General features: G+C 32.5%; 1 protein-coding gene and 1 pseudogene across 5 annotated transcripts in view; both read left to right on the forward strand.

Moving 5' to 3' along the window:
- Positions 1–22,206, forward strand: part of Ccdc91 (coiled-coil domain containing 91) — a 416,145-nt gene that overhangs the window by 145,849 nt on the left and 248,090 nt on the right. For all 5 annotated transcript variants that reach the window (XM_048802484.1, XM_048802482.1, XM_048802483.1 and 2 more), the window contains exon 7: positions 2,471–2,548. In XM_048802484.1, coding sequence (XP_048658441.1) covers positions 2,471–2,548 — 78 coding nt within the window. The remainder of the gene's footprint in view (positions 1–2,470; positions 2,549–22,206) is intronic.
- LOC125616707 lies at positions 7,631–7,769 on the forward strand (annotated as a pseudogene).

Here is a 22,206-nt window from a genome sequence, read left to right on the forward strand (position 1 = left end):
TGGCTGTAAAGAATTGATGAAGGACTATTTCAGGTTTTACCAAGAATGACCAATTATGACTTAGTTTCTTCAGAAGGTATGATATGTGACATAAGTCTCTGTATTATTGAATTTCATTCAGAAAGCAAACCTGTTAATAAGATTGGGAATACATTCAAATAGTTCATTTTTTAACATGATTTTTTTGGGGGGTGGGGGCGGTACTAGGTATATAATAATTCGGTTCCTTGTACATGCTAGGCAAGCATTCTACCACTGAGCTACATTGTTAGCCTAGAATATTTTTAAATAAACACTGAGATGACTGTCAGGATATGTGATTTAGACTTTGCCCTGCCCTCACTTAACTCATTGACCTTGAACAAATTTCTTGACCTTTTCAAGCCTCACTTTTCTCAATAATAAAATGAGTGCATTGGGATAGTTATCTTTGACATCTATTTTTGTTTAAAAATTCTGCAGTTTTATTTAAGGCAAGAGCATTTTCCTAAGTCTTCCCTTTCTATTGATGCTTTGGGATTTGACATTTTGAAAGAAAGCTATCATTGTGGTTAAATTTGGTTTTGACTACATTGAAGATAGGTTGTAAATTTTTGACTTTATTTTCTTGAATAAAAATTTCAGACTATGTATATGTAGTATTTGGTTATTCCTGTATTTTTCTTTTGGTAACTGGGCAGCCTGATATGCTACAGTGTGGTCGTATTATTAACTTTGAAGTAAGCAGAGCAGAGTTGATTGATCTAATTGTAGCATACTCTATCCTAGACTAGCCTAAAGAAAGTTGGAAGGTTGTCTTAGAAATAATTTAATCCAACTCTCTTACTTAACAGGTAAAGAAATATGACCAAAAAATGTTTGTTAACTTATATGTATAACAAATCAGAAAAAAGAACATTAACTATAATCTTATTTGTTCACCCACCCAGCATGTATATGAACCTAAATTCAAAATCAACTTCCACATGTTTTAATATTCTTATTTTGATTTAAAGTAACTCTCTCTTTGATGAAGAAAAAAATTATTTTCTCATTTCTCACATATGTTTGGCCTTCAAATTCTACCCATTCTATTTTCTTTGTTCAGTCCTTATTTATTGAGCTGACACTATAAATACGGCACCATGAGATATATATATCAAGTAAAACTTTACCTTCTCTAACTAAACATGTGTCAGACTTTGAAATATTTCTGATGCTTGTCTTTTTCTCATCTTATCAAGAGCCATAGTGTTAGAGTACTATCATTTTCTTTCCTAATATAGTATGTGTGTGTGAGGGGGTGGTGGTGTAGGCAGTGATAAGTTAATGCACAACATTCAGTAATGATAGTTTCTATGAAAAAAAAATAAAGTACAATTTGTGGATAATGATGAATGTTTATTATTTTACATAAAATTTCTAATTTGTCTGAAAGTTTAAAAGGATTGTCTTGGCTACTTTACTGGAGAGATAATGGAATTTCAGCAACAAGAGAGCATTGTAGTAATCCTGGTAAAGAATGCTCACGGTGCAACTAGAGAAGTAGCAGTGAAGATCTTACAAAGTGCTCAGACACTGGGTCATCTGATGGTTATAATATGTTTAAATAAATTAATTAAGGGAACAAATATTTGTAAAGGGTTTAGAACAATGCCATATTATTAAAGAGTTTCTTAAGGAATTTAAAATGAAAATCAAGACAACAAGATTTTGGGGCTGGGGATGTGGCTCAAGCGGTAGCGCGCTCGCCTGGCATGCTTGCGGCCTGGGTTTGATCCTCAGCACCACATACAAACAAAGATGTTGTGTCCGCCGATAACTAAAAAATAAATATTAAAATTCTCTCTCTCTCTCTCTCTCTCTCTCTCTCTCTCTCTCAAAAAAAAAGACAACAAGATTTTATAAAGAATTGTAGCACATGGTTTGTGAGAGAGAAAGAAGAGAAAATTAGAAATGATTTCAAGATTTTTTGTCTGAGCATGGGAATATTTATAGAGGAAAACCAGGATTTTGACTTTGAACCTCTTAACTTTCAGATTCTTTTTAGATACCCATGTAATTAGGTTAGTAGAGAAATAAATTTGGCAGTCAGCCATGACAGAGTTTGGGAATATATTGTAAGGAGTTACAGATAAATATTATTTAAGGTAATAGAATTAAGATTAATTAGTGTTTTAAAAAGAGGTCTGATCACCAGGGAACGCCTACATTTAGAAGTTGGCACAATTTGTGCAACTTGCCAGGGAAAACAGTATTACCTGTTTTATTTAACCTCCCAGCACAGTTTTCTGGTTTTCTCTTTTGAGTTATTTGCTTTCAATTCCTCATGGCCTTGTGCTTCCCAGTACTCTTAAGTAGAACTTTTATTTCCTTTGCAGCATTAGAACTCTACAAACTGCCTGATCATTCACAGAAGCAAAAGTCAAGGGTTTTATAATTATTTTGAAAACAAAAGAGAAGAATAAATCATGATTTTTTTTTCTTTCAGGAAAAACATAAACAAGAACTGGAAGACATGAGAAAAGCTGGTCATGAAGCCCTTAGCATTATTGTGGATGAATATAAGGTAGAGGTTTTAGAATTTCTTTGTTTATTCTTTTAAACTTGAAAAACTTCAGTAAAAATTTTACACACATAAATCATGTGCAAGCATACAAAAATTGTATACTTATAGTGAAGCATATTTTGGTATATCATTCCTTTCAGTTGATCAATCAATGTCCATTGCAACATACTTGGTGGATTACAAGATAATGCTAGATATTGCACTGTATTGGTGAAACTTAGTCTATTTGAAAATATGATATCAGTAGGTGAAGAAATCTGAGTACAAAATACTGTAGAATTCATTTCTATGTTATCTATTTTGTCTCTGTGGAACAAAATGAGGAAAAGAAAGTGGCAAAGGAGGAGACTGGATATAATGAAGGTATAAAGTAGATCAGTAGAAAAATGAGAATAAGAGGGAAGGAGGAAGGAAGGGATCGGGATAGAAATATGGAATGAATTTAACAATAGCGTGATATAATCGTATATAAAATACTAAAAAGAATTTCACCTGTATATACATGTAGAAAATACTGATCTAAAATAAATAAATAAGGGAATGAAAGGAAGATCAATAGAGGAGAGGAGAAAGAACAACAAGAGAGAGCAGGGAAGGGAAGGTGGGGAATGGGGATTGAAATCAAATTCCTTATATGTATTATTTTGTCAGATGAACCTAAATACTACATATAATTGTAATGCTTTAATTAAAAAATTTAAAAACCCAGTACCAGTACAACCAATACTAGAAACAAGAAAATCTTAATTTTAATTAAAAACAAAACAAAACATAACAACAGATGCCAATCTTCAGCTAATACTGATGTTAGAATTATCTGACAAGAATTTTAAGGTTCCGACAAGGGTGGCATCCTTCATAAAAAAATGTTTTAACAAGAAATTATGTACATCACAACAGAAATGGAAAAACAAAAATCTCAATAAGCTTTAGCAAAATAATAGATTATCTAAAGAAGCATCAAATGGAAATTTTAGAAGTAGAAAATGCAATTAACAGAATTTTTAAAAATCTGGGATGGTTTAACAGCAGATTGTAGAATAACAAAAAGAAAAGAATGTATGAATTTGAAAATAAAGAATAGAAATCCCTAACTTGAAAATAGAGAACAGGAAAAAGTCTGAAAACAAATGAGTAGGGATTTATGAATCTGTGGGATTACAAGAAATGTTCTAAAATTTGTTTTCATTAAATGAGTCCTGAAAGAAGAGGGTGGAGTTTGAAAAAAAATTTAGTTACAGTAGCTGAAAATTCCCCAAATTTGGCGGAATATATAATACTATATATTCAAGATACCAAGTGAATTCCAAATATGCTAACAAAAACAAAAGAGCAAAGAAAAGATCTTTGCTAAGGTACATTGTGATAGTTAATTACTATGTCAACTTGACTGGGCCAGGTTGCTCAGCTATTTTGTCACTTCTGGGATGGGGATGTTTCCACAAGGGTGTTTTCTGGGGGGATAAGATTACCATTTAACTCTGTGGACTCAGAGTAAAGCAGATTGTCTTCCATGATGTGGATTGGCAGCATTCAATTATTTGAAGATCAAAGATCAGTTTTCCCCCAAGCAAACAAGTGTCTGCCAACAGACTAACTTGAACTGCATCATTAGTTCTTCCTTAGGTCTGCATCCTGACATCCTTTTGACTTCAACTAGAACATCTGTCCATCTTTGCAAATTTTGAACTTGTTAGACTCCATAATTGCATAAGCCAATTCCTTAAAAAGAGACCTCTATCTTTGTACACATCCTATTGATTCTGTTTCTCTGGAGACTCTGATTAATACATCAGAGCCAGACTTCCCCAAACTAAATAGAAATCAGTCTTGGAAAAGAGAGAATAAATTTACATTTTTACCAATGGGAGAAAAGCAATTAGAAAGATGGTGGAGTTTTCACCAGAAGAAATGGAAGAACTATCAATTATTGCAGGGGGGTGGCGGGGAGAAAACTGTTAACCGAGAATTCTATATATGGTGAAAATATACTTCAGGAATAAGTAGTCCTTGTGGGGAGTCAACATATTCTCAGATGAAGGAAAACAGAATTTATCACAGCAGACCTACCTTTAAAAAATGGCTAAAGGAAATTGTTGCAACAAAAAGGAAATGATGAAGGAATCCTGGAACATAAAAGAACAAAGGGAAAAGGAAAAACATGGGTAAACATAATAGACTTTCCTTTTGAGTTTTCTAAATTATGTTTGTTGCAGCTGACCTTCTAACAGTGTCTGATGTAGTTCTATAATCTTGGAGCCATTTGAATGTAGTTCAGACATGTATTTCAGAGATTTTGATTTATTATGTAGTAGAAATGCTTTTTTCCATATATTATAAATATCCAAGCATCTGAAGTAATGCCTAGCAGTGATCAGTACAAAATAAAATTTAATTAAAAGCCAACCTGAATGACATACAATAGTAACTGGTAGAATTTGGGAAGGAAAGGAATAGAATAGATAAAGGAACTCTGGATTCCATCAGGGAATGCCTTATACACACATTGAAATGACACATTAAACCCCATTAATATGTACAGTTCATATATATTAATAAAAATAATATACATTTTAAAAATGAAAATAATTTAGTTATTGATATGATATTTTTTTAAAATATGGGCATTTATAGTTACAAATTTACTCCTAAACTATACTATATTTCATCCTGTAATTTTTGCTGTTTGTTTCCATTTTTATTCATGTTAAATATTTTCTAATGTTCCTTGCAATTTCTTTGCTGACCCATTCATTAGTTCTTTAGAAATATGTTGTTTAATTTCCACAGAAATTTCCCCAATTTCTGGCTATGATTGATTTCTACTTTAATTTCATTGTGGTTGGGGTTGGAGAACTTATTTTTGGTAACTTCAGTTTTTTAAAATTTAGTGGGGATCATTTTATGGGCTAGTTTATGATCTATCCTGTGGAATTTCCATGTGCACTTGAGAAGAATGAATATTCTCCTACTGCTGGGTTTAGTGGGGTATTCTCTCTATGTCTCTAGGTGGAGTTGGTTTATAGTGCTGTTTCAGTCTCCTATATGCCATTGATAATTTACCTAGTTTTTCTATCCTTTATTCAACATGGGGTATTTAAATGTCTGAGTATTATTATTATTGAATTATTTGTTTCCTTTCAATTTTATTAGTTTTTGCTTCGTGTGCTTATTTTGGAAATGTTCTAATTATATGTTTGCATTTTTATGTCTTCATTATAGTTTGACGTTTTTGTTATGATGTTTTTTAATCTAATAAGTTGTTTTGTTATACTTTTTTTTCTTATAATAGTAAAGCCACTTTATCTCTCTTTTGGTTGCTATTTGTATGGTATATGTTCCCCATATTGTTACTTTGAACCCATTTATGTCTTTGAATATAAAGTTTATCTTTTGCACAAATTTTATGTGTATGTGTGTGTGTGTGTGTGTATAGTTTTATGCACTTTCTTTTTAAATAAGTAAGAGACAAAAGAAGAAGAAAGGTCTAATTATGTTGTCATTTAAAATTACTTTCATAATTAACTTTTTTGGTTCCCCTCCCCTTTTTTTTCTTTTTTTGTGGTACTGGGGATTGAACCCATGTGTGCTCTACCACTGAGCAATATCCCCAGTCCTTTTTAATTTTATTTTGAGACAGGGTCTCTTGCTGAGTTGCTGAGGCGGGCCTAAAACTGTGATCCTCCTGGCTCAGCCTCTCAAGTAGCAGGGATAACAGGATTCACCACTGCACCCAGTGGCCTGCTTTATTTTTGCATGTGGAATGGTCTGGTGTTGCTTGCATTAGTCTGAAAAGTATTTAAAGACTCTCTTAAACACATTTTTACCCCCTCTTTACCTGATTTCCCTGCTTAGCTTCTAACTTATTTTTTTTTGTATTTTTTTTACACCATGCTATTAGCTCCTATCATCTTTAAAATGATTGATCTATTGTTTTTGATTGTGCCCTGAAGCATACATTGCTCCATATTCTGATCCAATTGCAATCATCCCCCATGGCAAGGGCAGTTTGTACCCAGTATTTGAGGCTTTCTGTAAGTCTTCCTTATTAGAGAACTGCAATACTGTGTGTAGGTGCCAGAAGACTAAGATGGTTATTCGCTTATTCTTGATTTCCTCACCCTTATCTAACTTTTAGAACTGGAGCTATAATTAAGGGGAAAGAGGACAAGTATTGCATCTGTCATATGGCTGCTGTTGCCATTAAGTCCTACCTCCCTCTTCTTATGTCTTTTAATCCAAATTAAAGTAGTAGTTACTTTGTGTATATATATGTATATGTGTGTGTGTGTGTATAAAACCTTCATTTAAAAATGACTATCCTGGGGATAATGAAGATCTTGAGTTAGGACATTATTTGTACTTTTACTATATCCATACTAGTTAAAGATTTGTGTACATCCTTTTCTCATAAAAGAGATCCTCAGCCATTGGATTTTTTTTTTTTTTTTGGTGGAGAGGATACTGGGGATTGAACTCAAGGGAATTCGACCCCTGAGCCATATCCCCAGCCCTATTTTGTATTTTATTTAGAGACAGGGTTTTACTGAGTTGCTTAGCACCTCACTTTTTCAGACTCAGGCTTTGAACTTGAAATCCTCCTGCCTCAGCCTCCCAAACTCCTGGGATTACAGGCATGCATGTGCCACTGTGTCTGGCTAACCATCAAATCTTTACTGATGACTTTTCTATTTTTTTTAAAGTATGGGACTTTTTTAAAATAATTTTTATTTTTTTAAAGTAAATTGTACATTACAGACAAAACAAAACAAAACAAAAACAAACAAACAAAAAAACAAAGACACAAGCAAAGAACAAAGTCATCCAGTCACAAGAAGCTTAGTTGGACGTGTCCCTCTAGGTGTGTGCATATATACACAATATCCCATTTTGTGTGATTGAGATTGTGGTGTATATCATGCTTTTCCACACATCATGAATATTCACCAATTCAAAATCCTGAAGCTACGTGAGTATTTTTTGATAACCAAGAATACACTACACCAGCTCAATCTGTTATCATTTCTGGGGACAAAAATTTCACTGAAGACAGAAATGGCAACAGGCCTCTAGATAGACATAATTGCTTCTTGGCCTTTTGGCTAAGATCAAGTGTAGTATATGTTCTTATCAGTATGGGTCTTTTTAAATGAATAATTTCTCAGATTATAAATTTTATTACATTTTGTGATTTTTGTCTCAGAAAATTTCCACAACTTCCAAATATTAATTAAAACCTTAATAATCAAAGTGCCATTCTTATTTTATACACATAATCAGATACATGCAGAAAAACCCTAAAGTTCCAGTTCATTTTTTGTTAGCATATCATGTGTACCTAACACCATTCACATGAAACACCAGTTTTTAAGCTTCCAAATGATGTGATCAGCAATTTCTCACTTAAAAATAGAAGCAAGCTGTGTTTTGACTTAATCTTTTCACGAGGAATTGAAAATTTGGGTTCGCCTTGCGTTAGCCTTGTATTTAAGAGCTTAGCTGACCTCATCAAATTGGAATTTATTTCTTTTGAGTAATAACTATCTTCACACACTTTAAATCATCTACTCAGGAGTGGTCTAAAGACAATATGCAATCCATTGCCACATTTAAACAACTGTAAGATTTGTAGTTATTTTCTAGCATTAGGCCTCTCAGTCTTATCTTATGCTATCTTTAGTAAGTTTATGGAATTATTTATATATCTTTTCCCTTGATTATCTGAAGGAATGTTACACATCTGACTTAATTTCTACTGTGAATCTGCTAAGTACTTATATTAGTAGAGGTTACTGATTAAGAGCCTAGATTTTTGAAATTAGATAGACCTGGGTCAAAGCCCCACCTCTGCTATTTGCTGATAGTGAGACATTGGGCAACTTTTAAAAATGCAATTTCTGGGCTGGGATTGTGGCTCAGCGGTAGAGCACTCACCTAGCACGTGCAAAGCCCTGGGTTTGATCCTCAGCACCACATAAAAATAAATAAATAAAGGTATTGTGTCCAATTACAACTAAAAAAAGAAAATGCAACTTCTACAGTAAGTGAGGGAATAAACCATGGAAACTTCACAAAAGTGTTGTGGGCATGTAGTGAAAATAATAAATACTATGTAGCTAGTAATTAAGCCAGCCCTTAATAAATATTATCTATTATTGTTAATTATATTTACCCTATTTATTATCTAACATAGCAATTGTAATTCCTTTTCATTACCTTATGGCTGATTACTAGTGAGTGTACTTCTCAAAACTATATCGTACAGATTCTTGTTGTAAGCTTTGTAGAAGTATCCATTTAAGAGAAGTAGATGGTAGCCCAGCCCATCATAATACTGGACTCCTTGTTGGAAAAAAAACAGCCTTCTTTTTTTCATTTAGAAATAAATAGCTAACTGAAGAATGATGAAAAGGATATATAAATTTATTAAACTTTAGAAGAAAACAAATCTAATACTAACCTCATGTGCTGAATATGCCAACTTTTACCATAATGTTTACTTCATTTTATTTGTTTCTTTTATGTCATAACTTAAAAATCTTTTAGCCTGATAATTAGCAACAGTAAAGTAAATGTAGATCTTGGAAGGCTTTCCATAGAGCATGCCACATCTAAGATTGTTTACCACAGGAACTATAAAAATTTTCCTTTACTTGTTTAATTGAGCTTTTGTCTTGAAATTGTCATTCTCTAATATCTGCACTGGCTCAGACTTCACAAGTTATTAATGTCTGTACTTTCTCTTCTATTAAAGATTACTACACATGTTTTATAGTATCTTTTTAAAGAAAAACAAGAAATTATATTAATGTGATGCTATTTTGTTTTAATGTACATTCAGCAGTTGTCATTGACCAGATTACCCAAACCCTTTGGTTCCCAACTTTTGCAACACATAATAAATTACTTAAGAAAAAGATCAATCAATGCAGGTTTACTCCTTGTAAATTCTAAATCTTTAGGTATAGATAGAATCTGGGTATCTGTATTGCTTTAAAGTTCTGTAAGTTATCCTGCCACTCCAAGTGAATTGTTAACCATTGCTTTATTCCTTTGTAAATATTTGTCAGTCTATTCTGCTTCAGGTTGCTGTTGTCATTTTCCCAATTTTTGTTATACATTATTGACTTTGTCAAGATGTGTGGTTGTGTGTGGTGCTTAAGTCTATGTATGCATGTATTTGTGTGTATTATATCCCATTAAACTCATTGGGAAATTTTTCCATATAAGAAAGATGAAAGAAAGAAAGTCTTAACAGAAACTAAATGAGTGTAGGATAGGATGCTGTTTCTGGAAGTTAAGCTATAACTAAGAAACAAGGATTTGATGTCCATCAGTGTTTTTTTTGTTTGTTTTGTTTTTTGTTTTTAACTTATGCCTTGTTTTCCTGGAGGTGCATAAGTGATCACTGTAAAGGAAAAAAATCCTTTATAGTGGAGGACTGGTACAATAATGCAGAGGAACTATCAAAGAAAGTCCTACATGGAAAAAATGCAGCATATTTGCTAAAGCAGATGTAGTTGTGTAATTTAAAGAACAAAAGGCCTTGTCTTTTTAAAGAGAAAATATCCTCCTGCACAGATGTGTCTCTTGTTTTTCTTTTCCTAAGTATCTGTGTATACATATATTCAATTAATACTTTGTATATAAATACTTGAGGTAAAGCCATTTTAAATACTTACCCACTCAAAATGATTTTTCTTTTTGCCCTAAATAACTTTTGGGAAGAATTTTCCAAGGGAAATACTTAGTTGACTCAGTGTGTTAAAATTCAAAGTCAAAACTTCTGCTAACATTCTATAATAGTGAGTGGAAAGCACTCAAGAAATTAAGTTCAACATATTGTTTTTATTTTATCTCACTTTGAGCTCAGTTCATTAAAAATTCCAACTTGGCACAAATAGGATATGAACATTTTTTAGTTAAAATTTTTGTTTTGCTACTGTATATAGAATTTTCTCTTTCAAGGCAACAACAGTAGCCACCTCCTTTCTTTTTTCCTTCCTTAAATATGATATTTACTTTAATATGGATCAGTTGCATAAAGCCCTCCCTTTTAAAACTCTTATACAGTTTTTAAAAATTTCATCCTGTAATGGCATTTGTAAGTTTTTTTTTTTAATTCTGGTTTATTTGTTTATTTTTGCAATTAAATTACACTGTTTTGTGTTCTTTGTTTAAACTTCAAAGGTTTAGTCATTTTGCAGATAACATAGGAGAAGTATTGAAACATTGTTGAATTTTGACAAAGTTGACAAGATTCATCAAAATACAGATTTGAAAATAGCCATAAAAAGGCAAAAAATGAAATGCAGTTTGTTATAAAGTTTCTATGCCAACACCTAATAAATTATGGGTGGCTAAACTGAACCTTTGCTGTGCCATATTTTTTGGTGATGTGAAAATTAATTACTGGTCATCATATTAATCTGGAAACTAGATGAGTTTCTTATACAGTCTTCTCAAACTCTAGGGCATTCTGTTTTGTTTGTTCAGTTAGTCAAGTTTTAAAAACTCATTCATATATAGCTAAGCATTTCAAGATCTTTTCACCGGAGTTGGACATGCAGATGTATAGACCCTTTGCCCTTTTGTGCTCTTTGTTTCTTAAACTTAACTAAATCTATTATTTTAAATTAGTGTATTGTAATCCAAATGCCAAAAAACACTCCATGCTGGGCATATAAATAGTTCTTATAAATTCTTGACTATTTTAATGAGAAGGCAAGGAATGGACAGATTCTTTTCTAAAGTCTTAGAATATTTTTTGAAGAGGATTTTCTGATACATTTTTTCCCTCTCCAATATTAGAGCATTGAATCAGATACACTGAAATTTTGTCTCATTAGGTATATGAATTTCTGTTACTTATAGTGAAAAACGATGCAAAATTGCTATATAAAATTGCTTTGAAATTTTGATAACATTAATCTCTCATGTTAACTACCCTTTATTTTATTGAACATTTTGGTCCTCTATGCATTCTCTGAAAAGGTTAAATATGCCTTAAATTCCTTTTTGTAAAGATTGCTTTGAATTGTAGCAACATAACATATGTCGTGTGCCAGCTTGCAGTATCACATGAGTCCTGTATTCCATTTTTCAAAAACATCCACTTGCTTGTGTTTTATTTGAACTCTTGAATTGTTTGTACTGTTTTATAAGGGAGAATGTATTACATTTAGGAATCCAGTTTTTCCCAGGGTGTAGAATTACTTGTATTGTATAAAGTTCTCTTCCAAGGAGGGAGAAACAACTTTGTTGTCTATTCTTTGAATATATTCCCTTGATTAGATATCATTAAGTCTTTGTTCAAATATGGGAAAAGTAAAACTTAAGAGATGTAAGATCTGACTATGTCTTTATTTGAATTCCACCATTTTGTTAACCCAAAGGTATGAAATAAATTTATAGTTTCAGTTATTTGATTGAACAAGGATTCTCATAAATTCCAACTTTTATCATATGATCAGATTTTTCCTGGACAACTAAAGATGTTTGCTGTGGCCAATAAAGTTTGGCCTAACAGCATACTAGAGATACTGGTGATTGGTTTGGAACTAATGACTTGGCTTGTCCTTTCTTATCCCTCCCACCAAACTTAACCTCAGTGGAGGATTGAGAAAGGTTTGGTAGTTGAGAATAGTTCTGTATGCCTGTGAGTTTCCTGCGCTAAGCCAGAATTTTGCATGCAAGGCTATTCTTGTGGTTTTTCTAGCCAGGCCAAACCCAAAAAGCATTGGAAACATTGCAAGAAAACTTGTTCTATTATAGAGTTAAGGCTTGCCTTTATATTGTTACTAAATAATCATCCTGATAGAGTAATAAAGGGTAAGACTGCATTCTGTATCGTGGATACAAATTTCAATGTATTTGAATTTCAGAATAGGCTTTTAAAAAGAACTCCAGGGGTAAGAAATTTCAAAGTGAAGGAAGTGTTAGTTGGTTTGTAAGACATTGTAAGACCTGTCTCTTACCCCTTAATGATTCTTCACCTTATAAAACGTACTTTAAATGTTATAGATTTTTTTAGATTAATATTTATGACAAATATTGGTAAGAATTGAGCAATTTGTCAATATCAGTCTTATTCTACCCTGATATTGTTGATTAATTACAGATTTCTGGTTATTATCACAAAATTTAGACTACTACTATTGTGTTCTGAGTCTATAAATCTATAAATGATATTATTTTTCTATATTCACCTGATAGAAGTTTGACATGTTCTGATGGAATTGAAAGTTTGACTCTTCCCATTATCTAAATTGATTTAGCAGATTTCTATGGCTGGATTAGTGCTCATATTATAGTATCTGTAAAGAATACATTTCTACGGCTGGGGTTGTGGCTCAGTGGTAGAGCACCTACCTTGCACCTGTGAGGCACTGGGTTTGATCCTCACCTCCACATAAAAAATAAATAAATAAATACATAAACAAAATAAAGTTATTGTTTTCATCTACAACTAAAATGTTTTAAAAAATACATTTCTATAACTATTCCTGTGAATGTAGTGGATCAATTATGCATTCCTTAAGCTTTAATTTTTCTGATGAACTGAACTATCAGCAAGACTTTTGTAGATTGAGGTATTTTCAATTTTAGAATTTGGAAAGCATTACTTAATTAGAATTTAGAGGGAAAAATGATCTTTTTTTTGTTGTTGTTAATAGATTTATTTATTCACTGGCCACTAGTAGTCCAGTTAGTGTAAGGTCATATATTGCCAGCAGAGAAAATGCTCTGAAAATACACTGATACTTTAGACCTTCTTTTACTCATTATATACATTTTCTACGTCCAGATGAGGACATTACAAAAAAACTATTTGTGAAGCTGATGGGAAGACTATACTTCCCATCACTTCTGGACACAGTGGCTCACACATGTAATTTCATCTACACAGGAGGCTGAGGCAGGAGGTTCACAAGTTGAAGGCTATATTGGGCAACTCAGCAAAACCCTATTTCAAAATAAACCTAAAAAAAAATGGCTGGTGTTGTAGTTTAGTGGTAGAGCACTCTTGGATTCAATGCCCAGTACCACTATTTAATAAATGCACAGATACATGCATATATATATATATGAATGAGTATACTTTTAATTTTTAAATTTTTTGCTTGATGGAAAAGAGTGACTCAGTTTATTCTTTACTTTGAACTATCAAACACGATCTGAAAAAGGAAAGCAGGAGTGTAATAACTAATACCATTTTGAAGAATAGCATTTTAACATGTTTGTTTTATTTCTAATTAGGGTATAATACAATATCAAAATAAAGGGCTGGTTTTTATTCTCCTCAACCTTTATCTTAGTAGAGGTCAAATAATTTGCTTAAAATTGGCACATTTCTGATTAACAGTGTATTGTCAAGTTGCTTTGTTTCAAGGAAAAAGGGATTTCCATTTGAGGAATGATACATGTAAGTTTGATTGATTCTATTTTACCTGGAGCATGAGGTTATAAGATTACCTCACCTTACTGTTTTATCAGGATACTCAGGTAGTCAGTTTTTGATAATGATTCCATTATAAAACCCAATCTAGTCTATTATTAAACCAGCAAATTTACTTTGTGCCATCATATAATAGTGAGACATTTTTATACTCATTAGTATTATTCTTTTTGAGACATTTTGATGACTTTGTCACTTTCCCTGGTTTTTCCTTACTGACCATTAAGCTAGGACTTGACACTACTGAGGACCTGTGCACCTTCTTTAGTTTTGGGGGTGATGTCTTCTGAGATTTTTGTGCTTACATCAGTGGATTTTAGGTATTTTAGATACTACCCTTAATGTAATAGATTCTATAATGTAATATTGTTAACGGTTAACTAGAAAAGCATCTAGTAGAAGTATTTTTAAATTGTCATCTAAGTTCACAAACTACTTCTTTTTATGAATAAATGAAATGTTGAAGGCTATTTTTCTTTTCATTTTTTTTATTAGTTGCACATGACAATACAATGATCTTGACATATCATACATTTGAATCAAATGGGTATAATTTCTCATTTTTTGCAGAATAACATTGGTTATACAGACATGTATATACATATCAAAATAAAGGACTGTAATACTAGTGTCTACTTTATTCTGCTGCGCTTCCTATCCCCTCTCCCCCTGCCTACCTCCCCTCCCCTCCCATCACTTCTCTCTACCCAATCTAATGTGACACATTTCTTTTTTTTTTTTCAATTTTTCTACTGATGAGCCTTATTTAAATCAAATCACTAATTTCTTTTTAACTATTGGTGAATTTTCAATGTGAGGAAAATTTATTTTCTATTATTTGAGATACGTATTTGATGAATGGATCTCAGTTAATTTGAAGGAAATTAGTATTTTAATGGTCTTAAATCTAATCACTAAGAAAGTAATCCATAGAGCATGAATATAAGTCTTAAAAAACAACAGATTATTAGAATAATTATTAGAACAAGTTACTAGAAAGGTCTTAGGTATAATATCATCATTAATGCAAAGGATTAAGTAAACTGTCATAATCTGACAGGATTTCTTTGTCACTGGTAGAGAAGAGATTCTGGAATTCTCCACATTTATTGTATGAGGAATCTGAGACAGATATAGTGCAATGAATACATGCATGTAAACAAACAAAGGCAGAGTTTTAAATAAAAGCCGGGTTACTAACTCAAGACTTGATTTCAGACTCTATTTAACAAAATACACTGCTTCCTTGGAGAAAGTTCATACATCTGTGTTGAAGCCAAATATTTCTGACATCTATATGAGTGTCTGTCTTCCCATAGCCTCTGATTCTTTATTTTAGGAATTGAGGCTCATGTGTTAATAACCAGGTGCTTTATTTAATGCTATAAAGGATTATAAAGAGGTTGTTCCAGTCAGAATTCTTTTTTCCTTTCCTCTCTTTTTTAACTGAAACTGCAGTTCTGATTCAAGTCACAAGGAGCAATATTGTGGCATCTGAGGGAGAGGCCTATCCATGTGGCAGCTTTTCAGAAGGTTAAAGTATCTGGAAGGCAGACATGTAGAATCTCTGTGCTATACTTAATTTTAGAAACTTCTTAATTTTAATGTGTTGTCCATGGCACAAAAGAAATTTTCACTGGGAGACTTTTGTGGTGTTTGAGGTAACAACTCTTATGTTACTAGAATCCCTTAACAACAAGGCCAACAGGAATGATTCCCTCTGTCCTGAAGATTTTCTTTGGCTTTCACAGCCTGCAGAGCACTTTATAGCATGGCTAGACTATATTGAATTTCCATGTTTAGATCTACACCCATAATTTAACATTTTTCTTTTTGAATTGTATAGTAACAGTGCACTACTCTTCAAATACATAGAAAAATCTGAGAATCACTGCAATTCCAATCATAATTCCAATTGCTTGAGATATGAAACAGGATCAATTTTCAGTAGCCTCAACATGACCTTGAAATTTCTCTTCTTTTTTTAAATTAAGAAAAGAGGGTGAAATTTTTTTTTTCTTAACCCATTTTTTTTTCCTCAAAATGTTAGGTATTAATTTCTGTTCTGCTTTTTAAAAAGAAATAGGGTCAAATCTATCTTCATCACTCTCAGACCACTAGCATTTACTCTTGCACCTATGTTCTCCCCAAGATTGATCTCCGAGGGTCTGAATATTGCTTAATCTCTGCCAGCTGGGTAGCAAGACCATGAACTTGGACTTGAATCCAGAGCCAGACTTGAACAAAGGAAAGTTTTAAATTCTGATTAAATCCTTGTCTGAGAAAACTTTACTCCCTTGTCCTTTTTACATTGTATTTTTGAATCATCTCTCCATGAGAGGTTTTTAATCACATTATTTCTGTTCATACTCCAACAAAATTTTCTAAAATGTCTACTGTTTTCTGAGGTGCCTGATGTTTCTCCTCTTACACAACCAACAACTTCTGTACCTTAGTGTGATTACTAGCTCACCAATATGAGGCTGTTTTAAAATATGTGTATATAATAATGAATGAGATCAAGTGTTCACTTTCTTCTTTGGAAGAACAAACCAATGAAGTTACAGATTGAAGTTTTAGATCCCCAAATTGACACACAATATTTTTGAATAGCCAAGAGTTAATAAGTAGGACAAATTATTAATCAAGAGTGACATTCACAACCATATGTAATCAGCTGCCATCATTTGGGCACTGTTTCTTCATTTTTATAGTCATTATTACCACTGTAAGTACTGTAGAAAAACTGCATGTTAGAAAATGTTCAGATGAAGTTCAAGTAAATATTATTTGATAGGTTTATGTATACCTGTAGGATTTTTCTTGTGAAGATATAGAAAAAGAAAATAATTCTGTGAGTTCTTATTAGGATTAACTTTCATTATCAGGCAGGATTTTTGCATTAATTACTTGACCCTACAGTACTAAAAAATAATCCATGCATGTTGCGTTAATTTTGTTTCTAATTTATTTAATGTTTCCTAGAAAAGTAAATACTACATTTTTCTTTAATTGTACATTGATGGGAAAAGTTTTGATAGCATTTGAGTGACTTTTATACCATGCAACATTGTTTGAAGGCTTTTAAAAATATGTCAGATTATAGAAATTTCCTTGCTTAAAGCCTTGTAGTGGTTTCTCATGGCAGGTACAGTAGAAATAAGGTGCCATGCCCCACTGGATCCTGGCTTTCTACTTACTTTTCTGATGATTGAAAACTCATTCTGATATAGAGCCCTGCAAAACTATACGCTCTGGGATTAGGAGTTTGGCCTATTATTAAAGTACAAAAGGAGGACCAATGTGAATATATCTATTGAAATTCCCTGGTTTGTACCATAGACTGTATTTTAGTTCTTGAACTCCTCATTAGAATTATTTTTATTCCAGGACTTGGTGCTGTGACCTTTAAAGGTATTATGGTTTGCATATTATCCCCCAAAAGATTGTGTCATACAATGCAGGAATGTTCTGAGGTAAAATTAGTCTATGAAAGCTATAACCTAATCTGTGAATTATCAATTTGATGGATATATGTGAAAGGAACACTGTACTGGGTGGAAACTGTAGGCAGGTGGGGCATAGCTGGAGGAAGTAGGTCACTCAGAGAATGCCTTGAGAGATTATATTTTGCCCTTGGCTTCTTGTGTTCTCTCTGCTTCCTGCCTTCCTCAAGCTGAGAAGCTTTCCTCTGCCTTGCTCTTCCTCCATGATGTTCTGCTGCACTTCAGGCTCAGACCAATGGAGTCAGCCAACCATTGACTGACCCTCTGAATTGTGAGTGTAAAATAAACTTTTCCTCCTCTCAGTTGTTCTTGTCAGGTATTTTGGTCACAATGACGAAAAGCCAATGAAGACAGATGAGAATGTACTCCTAGACTTATGTATGGCTGAGTTTTTCCTTCTCCACCTGTGACACTCAAACTCTATTTATCCATCTTTAAGAGAGCCTTTCTTGAATATTCTGTCTGAAAAATTTACCCTCCACTATTCTTTAATTTTTACCTTCTTATATTCTTCACTGCAGGTAGTATCATCAGTAATGATTTGTGTTGTTGACCTTCAATTGTCCTTATCATCCTTGCCCTTTCAATCGTTTTGCCAACAATGTAAGCTCAGAAGATTAAGAACCTTGTTTTTTGATTCACTTTGTACATCCAGTACCTAAAACAGTGTCTGGAATAAAGTATTCATTCAGTGAATATTTGTTGAATGAGTCAATAATTAAATGAATGACAAAAATGAGAATAAGTGCTTTTTTCAGAAAAAGAAGTCTGCTTTAGCTGGGTTAGAGTAGCTAAGACAAACAGAAGCAAATGGATGGAGTGAAATTCAATTATTTGTTATACTGTCTTTTCTGTATTTGGGGCACATCTCTTAATCATAGTGTTTGTTTCTTAATCTGTAAAGTAGGTATTTAAAACCTTTCTCATGGAAAAAGATAAATGAATAATTCAGTAAGAGATCATTTTTTACATAGGTGCTTTAGTCAAGTTTTTACAAAGTTTTATTCAAGGGGGCTTTCCTTTTAAATAATAAAACTTGCTTATAATCCAAGTATTATGTATAATTATATGACAAAATAAAAAATAATTTTAAAAATTTGCTTATGTTTGAAATTTTTTAGGGAATATTACAGAACATGCTAACAACTTAATGGCTTTGTAAAATTTGAAGTACCCTTTTTCTCAAAAGGAAGTTTTTTTTTATTTGTTCTAATTAGTCATACATAATAGCAGAATGCATTTTGATTCATTGTACATAGTTGGAGTACAACTTTTCATTTCTCTGGTTCTGCACAATGTAGAGTCGCACCACACGTGCACTCATACATGTACCTAAAGGGAATGATTTTCATCTCATTCCACCATCTTCAAAAAGAAGATTTGCACCATAAAAAATATAAAAGTATCCCTTCACAGTCTTAATTTAAGTATTTTGCAGATACCTTCCAGTTATGCTCCTTTTCTTTTTAGCTATGATGGGAAAAGAAAGTTTGAAAGAAGAAAAGAAGTTTGAACAAAAAAGACTGAAATATTTTAAAATGATAGAGAAAAATTGATGCTTGAAAAGCAAATAGACAGATTTGGACATATCAAAATCAGGATTGATTTTTCAGTTGATTCAGCACATTTGTTGAATGGCTTTTATGTGCTAGACATTGTCATAGATACGTCGTGTGTGTCTGTGAGTTGAGCAAAGATTCCCGTTTTCTACAGCTTAAATCCTAGTTGGAATATAGTGTTTATGGTAAGTTTTGCCTCTGGATTGCTCTGTAGCTTTATACTTTTCTCCATTTGTGTAAGTAAGTGTAACTGAAAGGATGGACAGATAAAATTTTTGTGACTTTCAAAGTAATAATAATAACTGTTGTAACTAGTATTCTTTTCTGGTCTTCATAACTACCAAGATCATATTAATGTTTCAGATACCATCTGGTTCTGAAAGACACATCTGCTCTGCAAATCTGGACAAGTAATTAATTTCACGAGGCTGGAATCTGATCTGTAACAGTTTGGCTATTTCAAGGGAGAAGAAAAATTGGCAGATTTATTGAAACAATGAATTGTAATCTGATGGCAGTAGTCCACTTTGGATATGCTTCTTTTTTGTCATTTAAATTCCAGCATACATCCAATTCATTAAAGAAATGCACATCAATAGTTTCCAGTATTTGAGCTACTGGGATTGAACTTGGGGTACTTGGCCACTGAGCCAATCCCCAGCCCATTTTGTGTTTTATTTAGAGACAGTGTCTCTTTCAGTGAGTTGCTTAGCACCTTGCTTTTGCTGAGGCTGGCTTTGAATTCGAGATCCATCAACCTGCCTCAACCTCCCCAGCTGTTGGGATTATAGGCGAGCATCACTACGCCCAGCTTGCATGTATTTTTCGACCATTCGTATTTCTTCTTCTGTGAAGTGCCTGTTCAGTTCCTTTGCTCATTTACTGATTGAATTCTTTGTTTTTATTGATGTTAAGTTTTTGAGTTCTTTGTATATCATGGAGATCAATGCTCTATTTGAGGTCCATGTGATAAAGACTACCATTCTGTAGTCTCTCTCTTTATTTTCTTGATTGTTTTCTTGCTGTGAAGAAGCTTTTTGTTTGATACCATCCCAATTATTGATCTTGATTTTATTTCTTGTGCCTTAGAAGTCTTTTTAAGGAAGTCAGTTCCTAAGCCAATATGATGGGGAGTTGGGCCTACATTTTCTAATGGTAGAAGTTATTTTTTTTTAAAATGGACTACCATTTGGGGAATAGCATTACCCACACTTTGTGCAGGGAACAGTACAATGAGTGCACATGGGTATAGAGACAAGTACCACTGAGTTCTTGTACTAAAGGAACCTATAATCTTGCTCACACTTCTAAAATTGTAGTGTTCCTCAAGTATGGTAATGAGTTTTCCCCAAGCTTAGTGAGTTGGATTCGCTGAGATAATACTGCCAATCTCTGATAGAACAGTGACCAAGACCTAAGTTTATTAGGTACAAAACATTTCTTGCCCTTGGTAGCATTCTTTTCAATATGGAATACATCTTGCATTTCTATCTCTAATATATATACCAGGAGAATTTTAATGCTTTTTCTGTGTGTTAAGAATGACTTAAAATAGATTAGAAAGGAAATAATTTCATATATCTTTTTATAATGTTGTATTAAGTGAAGAAATGCTTACTTGTGTTTTTAGTATTTATAAAGACAATTGCAGAAGAAAACAATGAATTGGAAAATTAAGCTCTATGTTCATTTTTGTACTTAAAATATATGAGAAACTTAAAAGCAGTTATTATGTTATATTACATTGAATGATACATATTCAATTACACAATAGTAAATCAAGCCATAAAAGCAGTTGGCTAATACTAATATGTAAACATAAGTATGTCCATAATGGTTAATATTCTAGGAGTAAGGACAGTTTTAGAAAATTACCTCATTTTCTAGGACTATGGCACTAATAATCCCTCTATTGAGTAGTGTGGGTCAAAATTTTAAAATCCTTGTTGTGCTGTACAAGATCTTTTAATATCTGGTACTTGTCTAATTTCATTCCTCCCTGCCTCACCATTTCCATCTTATTAACTTTACCTTTCACGCTCTAGTTATTCTTATCTATTTTATATTCTTGTGTATAGTACTGAGTCTTTACAGGTGATCTTGAGTATCTTTTCTTTCTTTGTTATGCACCCTGCACATAACTATAGTGTGTGATTATCAAGAGAATATTTGTCTTCAATGTTAGACTAAACTAATTGAGTAAAGATATTTTTAAAAAATCTATACGTACCTCCCTTTGTATCCCCTTTGTACGTATAAATGACTTGAGTGAGGCTAAACTGACAGGTTTGAACTCTATAGGAAGCTAGTTACTTTTGCATTGCTCCTCTTTTTGATCCACAACCTTAGTTTTAGCTCTGACTTAATTCATGATCCTCCTTGATGTCTGGAAGAAAATGAGTATATTATATATAAATCAATCAGTAAAGGAAATATTACTATTCAAGTTGTGTTTTTAATTATGTAAAAAGAATGTTATTTTATTTTATTAATTTGGGCCTACAAAGAGTATAGTTGACTAAAAATTATGATTGTCTATTTAAATTTGGAATAACTTGTAACTGTGCAAACAGTTCTGCCATATCTTTAATCCCCACCCCCCACCCCAAAGAATGATATTTTTGTCTTTACAAAAGACACTATGATTATTCCAAGGGAATTGTCTTCATTATTCTCTAATTAAAATTTTATAAATTCACCAAATATTACACTTTGCCAAAGGTAAATTAAAGATTTACAGCATCTAGATACAGTGTAATGGATTAACTTTTGATGCTGTATATAAATCTATCATTATGGAATCCAGAAGACACATCTTATATATATATATTGAGGCCTAATACGGCTCTGGTAAGCAATTCCTAATATTATTTTTTCTTTACTAATTTACTAGTAATTCTGCAGTTTCTCAGTGGTAACTAATGAAATGTAGTAGTAGTAGTAGCATCATCAGATAGTCTGAATTGGGAAAAAAATTATCTGAAAATTTGAGACTTAGTCATTCCTTTAAAAAATACTTTTGTCTATTTTTGAAAATACATGTCTATTTATTTATCATTTTAATGCATGTTGTTTCCAACTTAATAAATCTGTTTTCAAAACAGAGATTAAGGGATTTGACTTATTTTTCTTTTC

Source organism: Marmota marmota, unplaced genomic scaffold (assembly GCF_001458135.2).
Source record: "Marmota marmota marmota unplaced genomic scaffold, marMar, whole genome shotgun sequence".
In the NCBI taxonomy this organism is placed as follows: domain Eukaryota; kingdom Metazoa; phylum Chordata; class Mammalia; order Rodentia; family Sciuridae; genus Marmota; species Marmota marmota.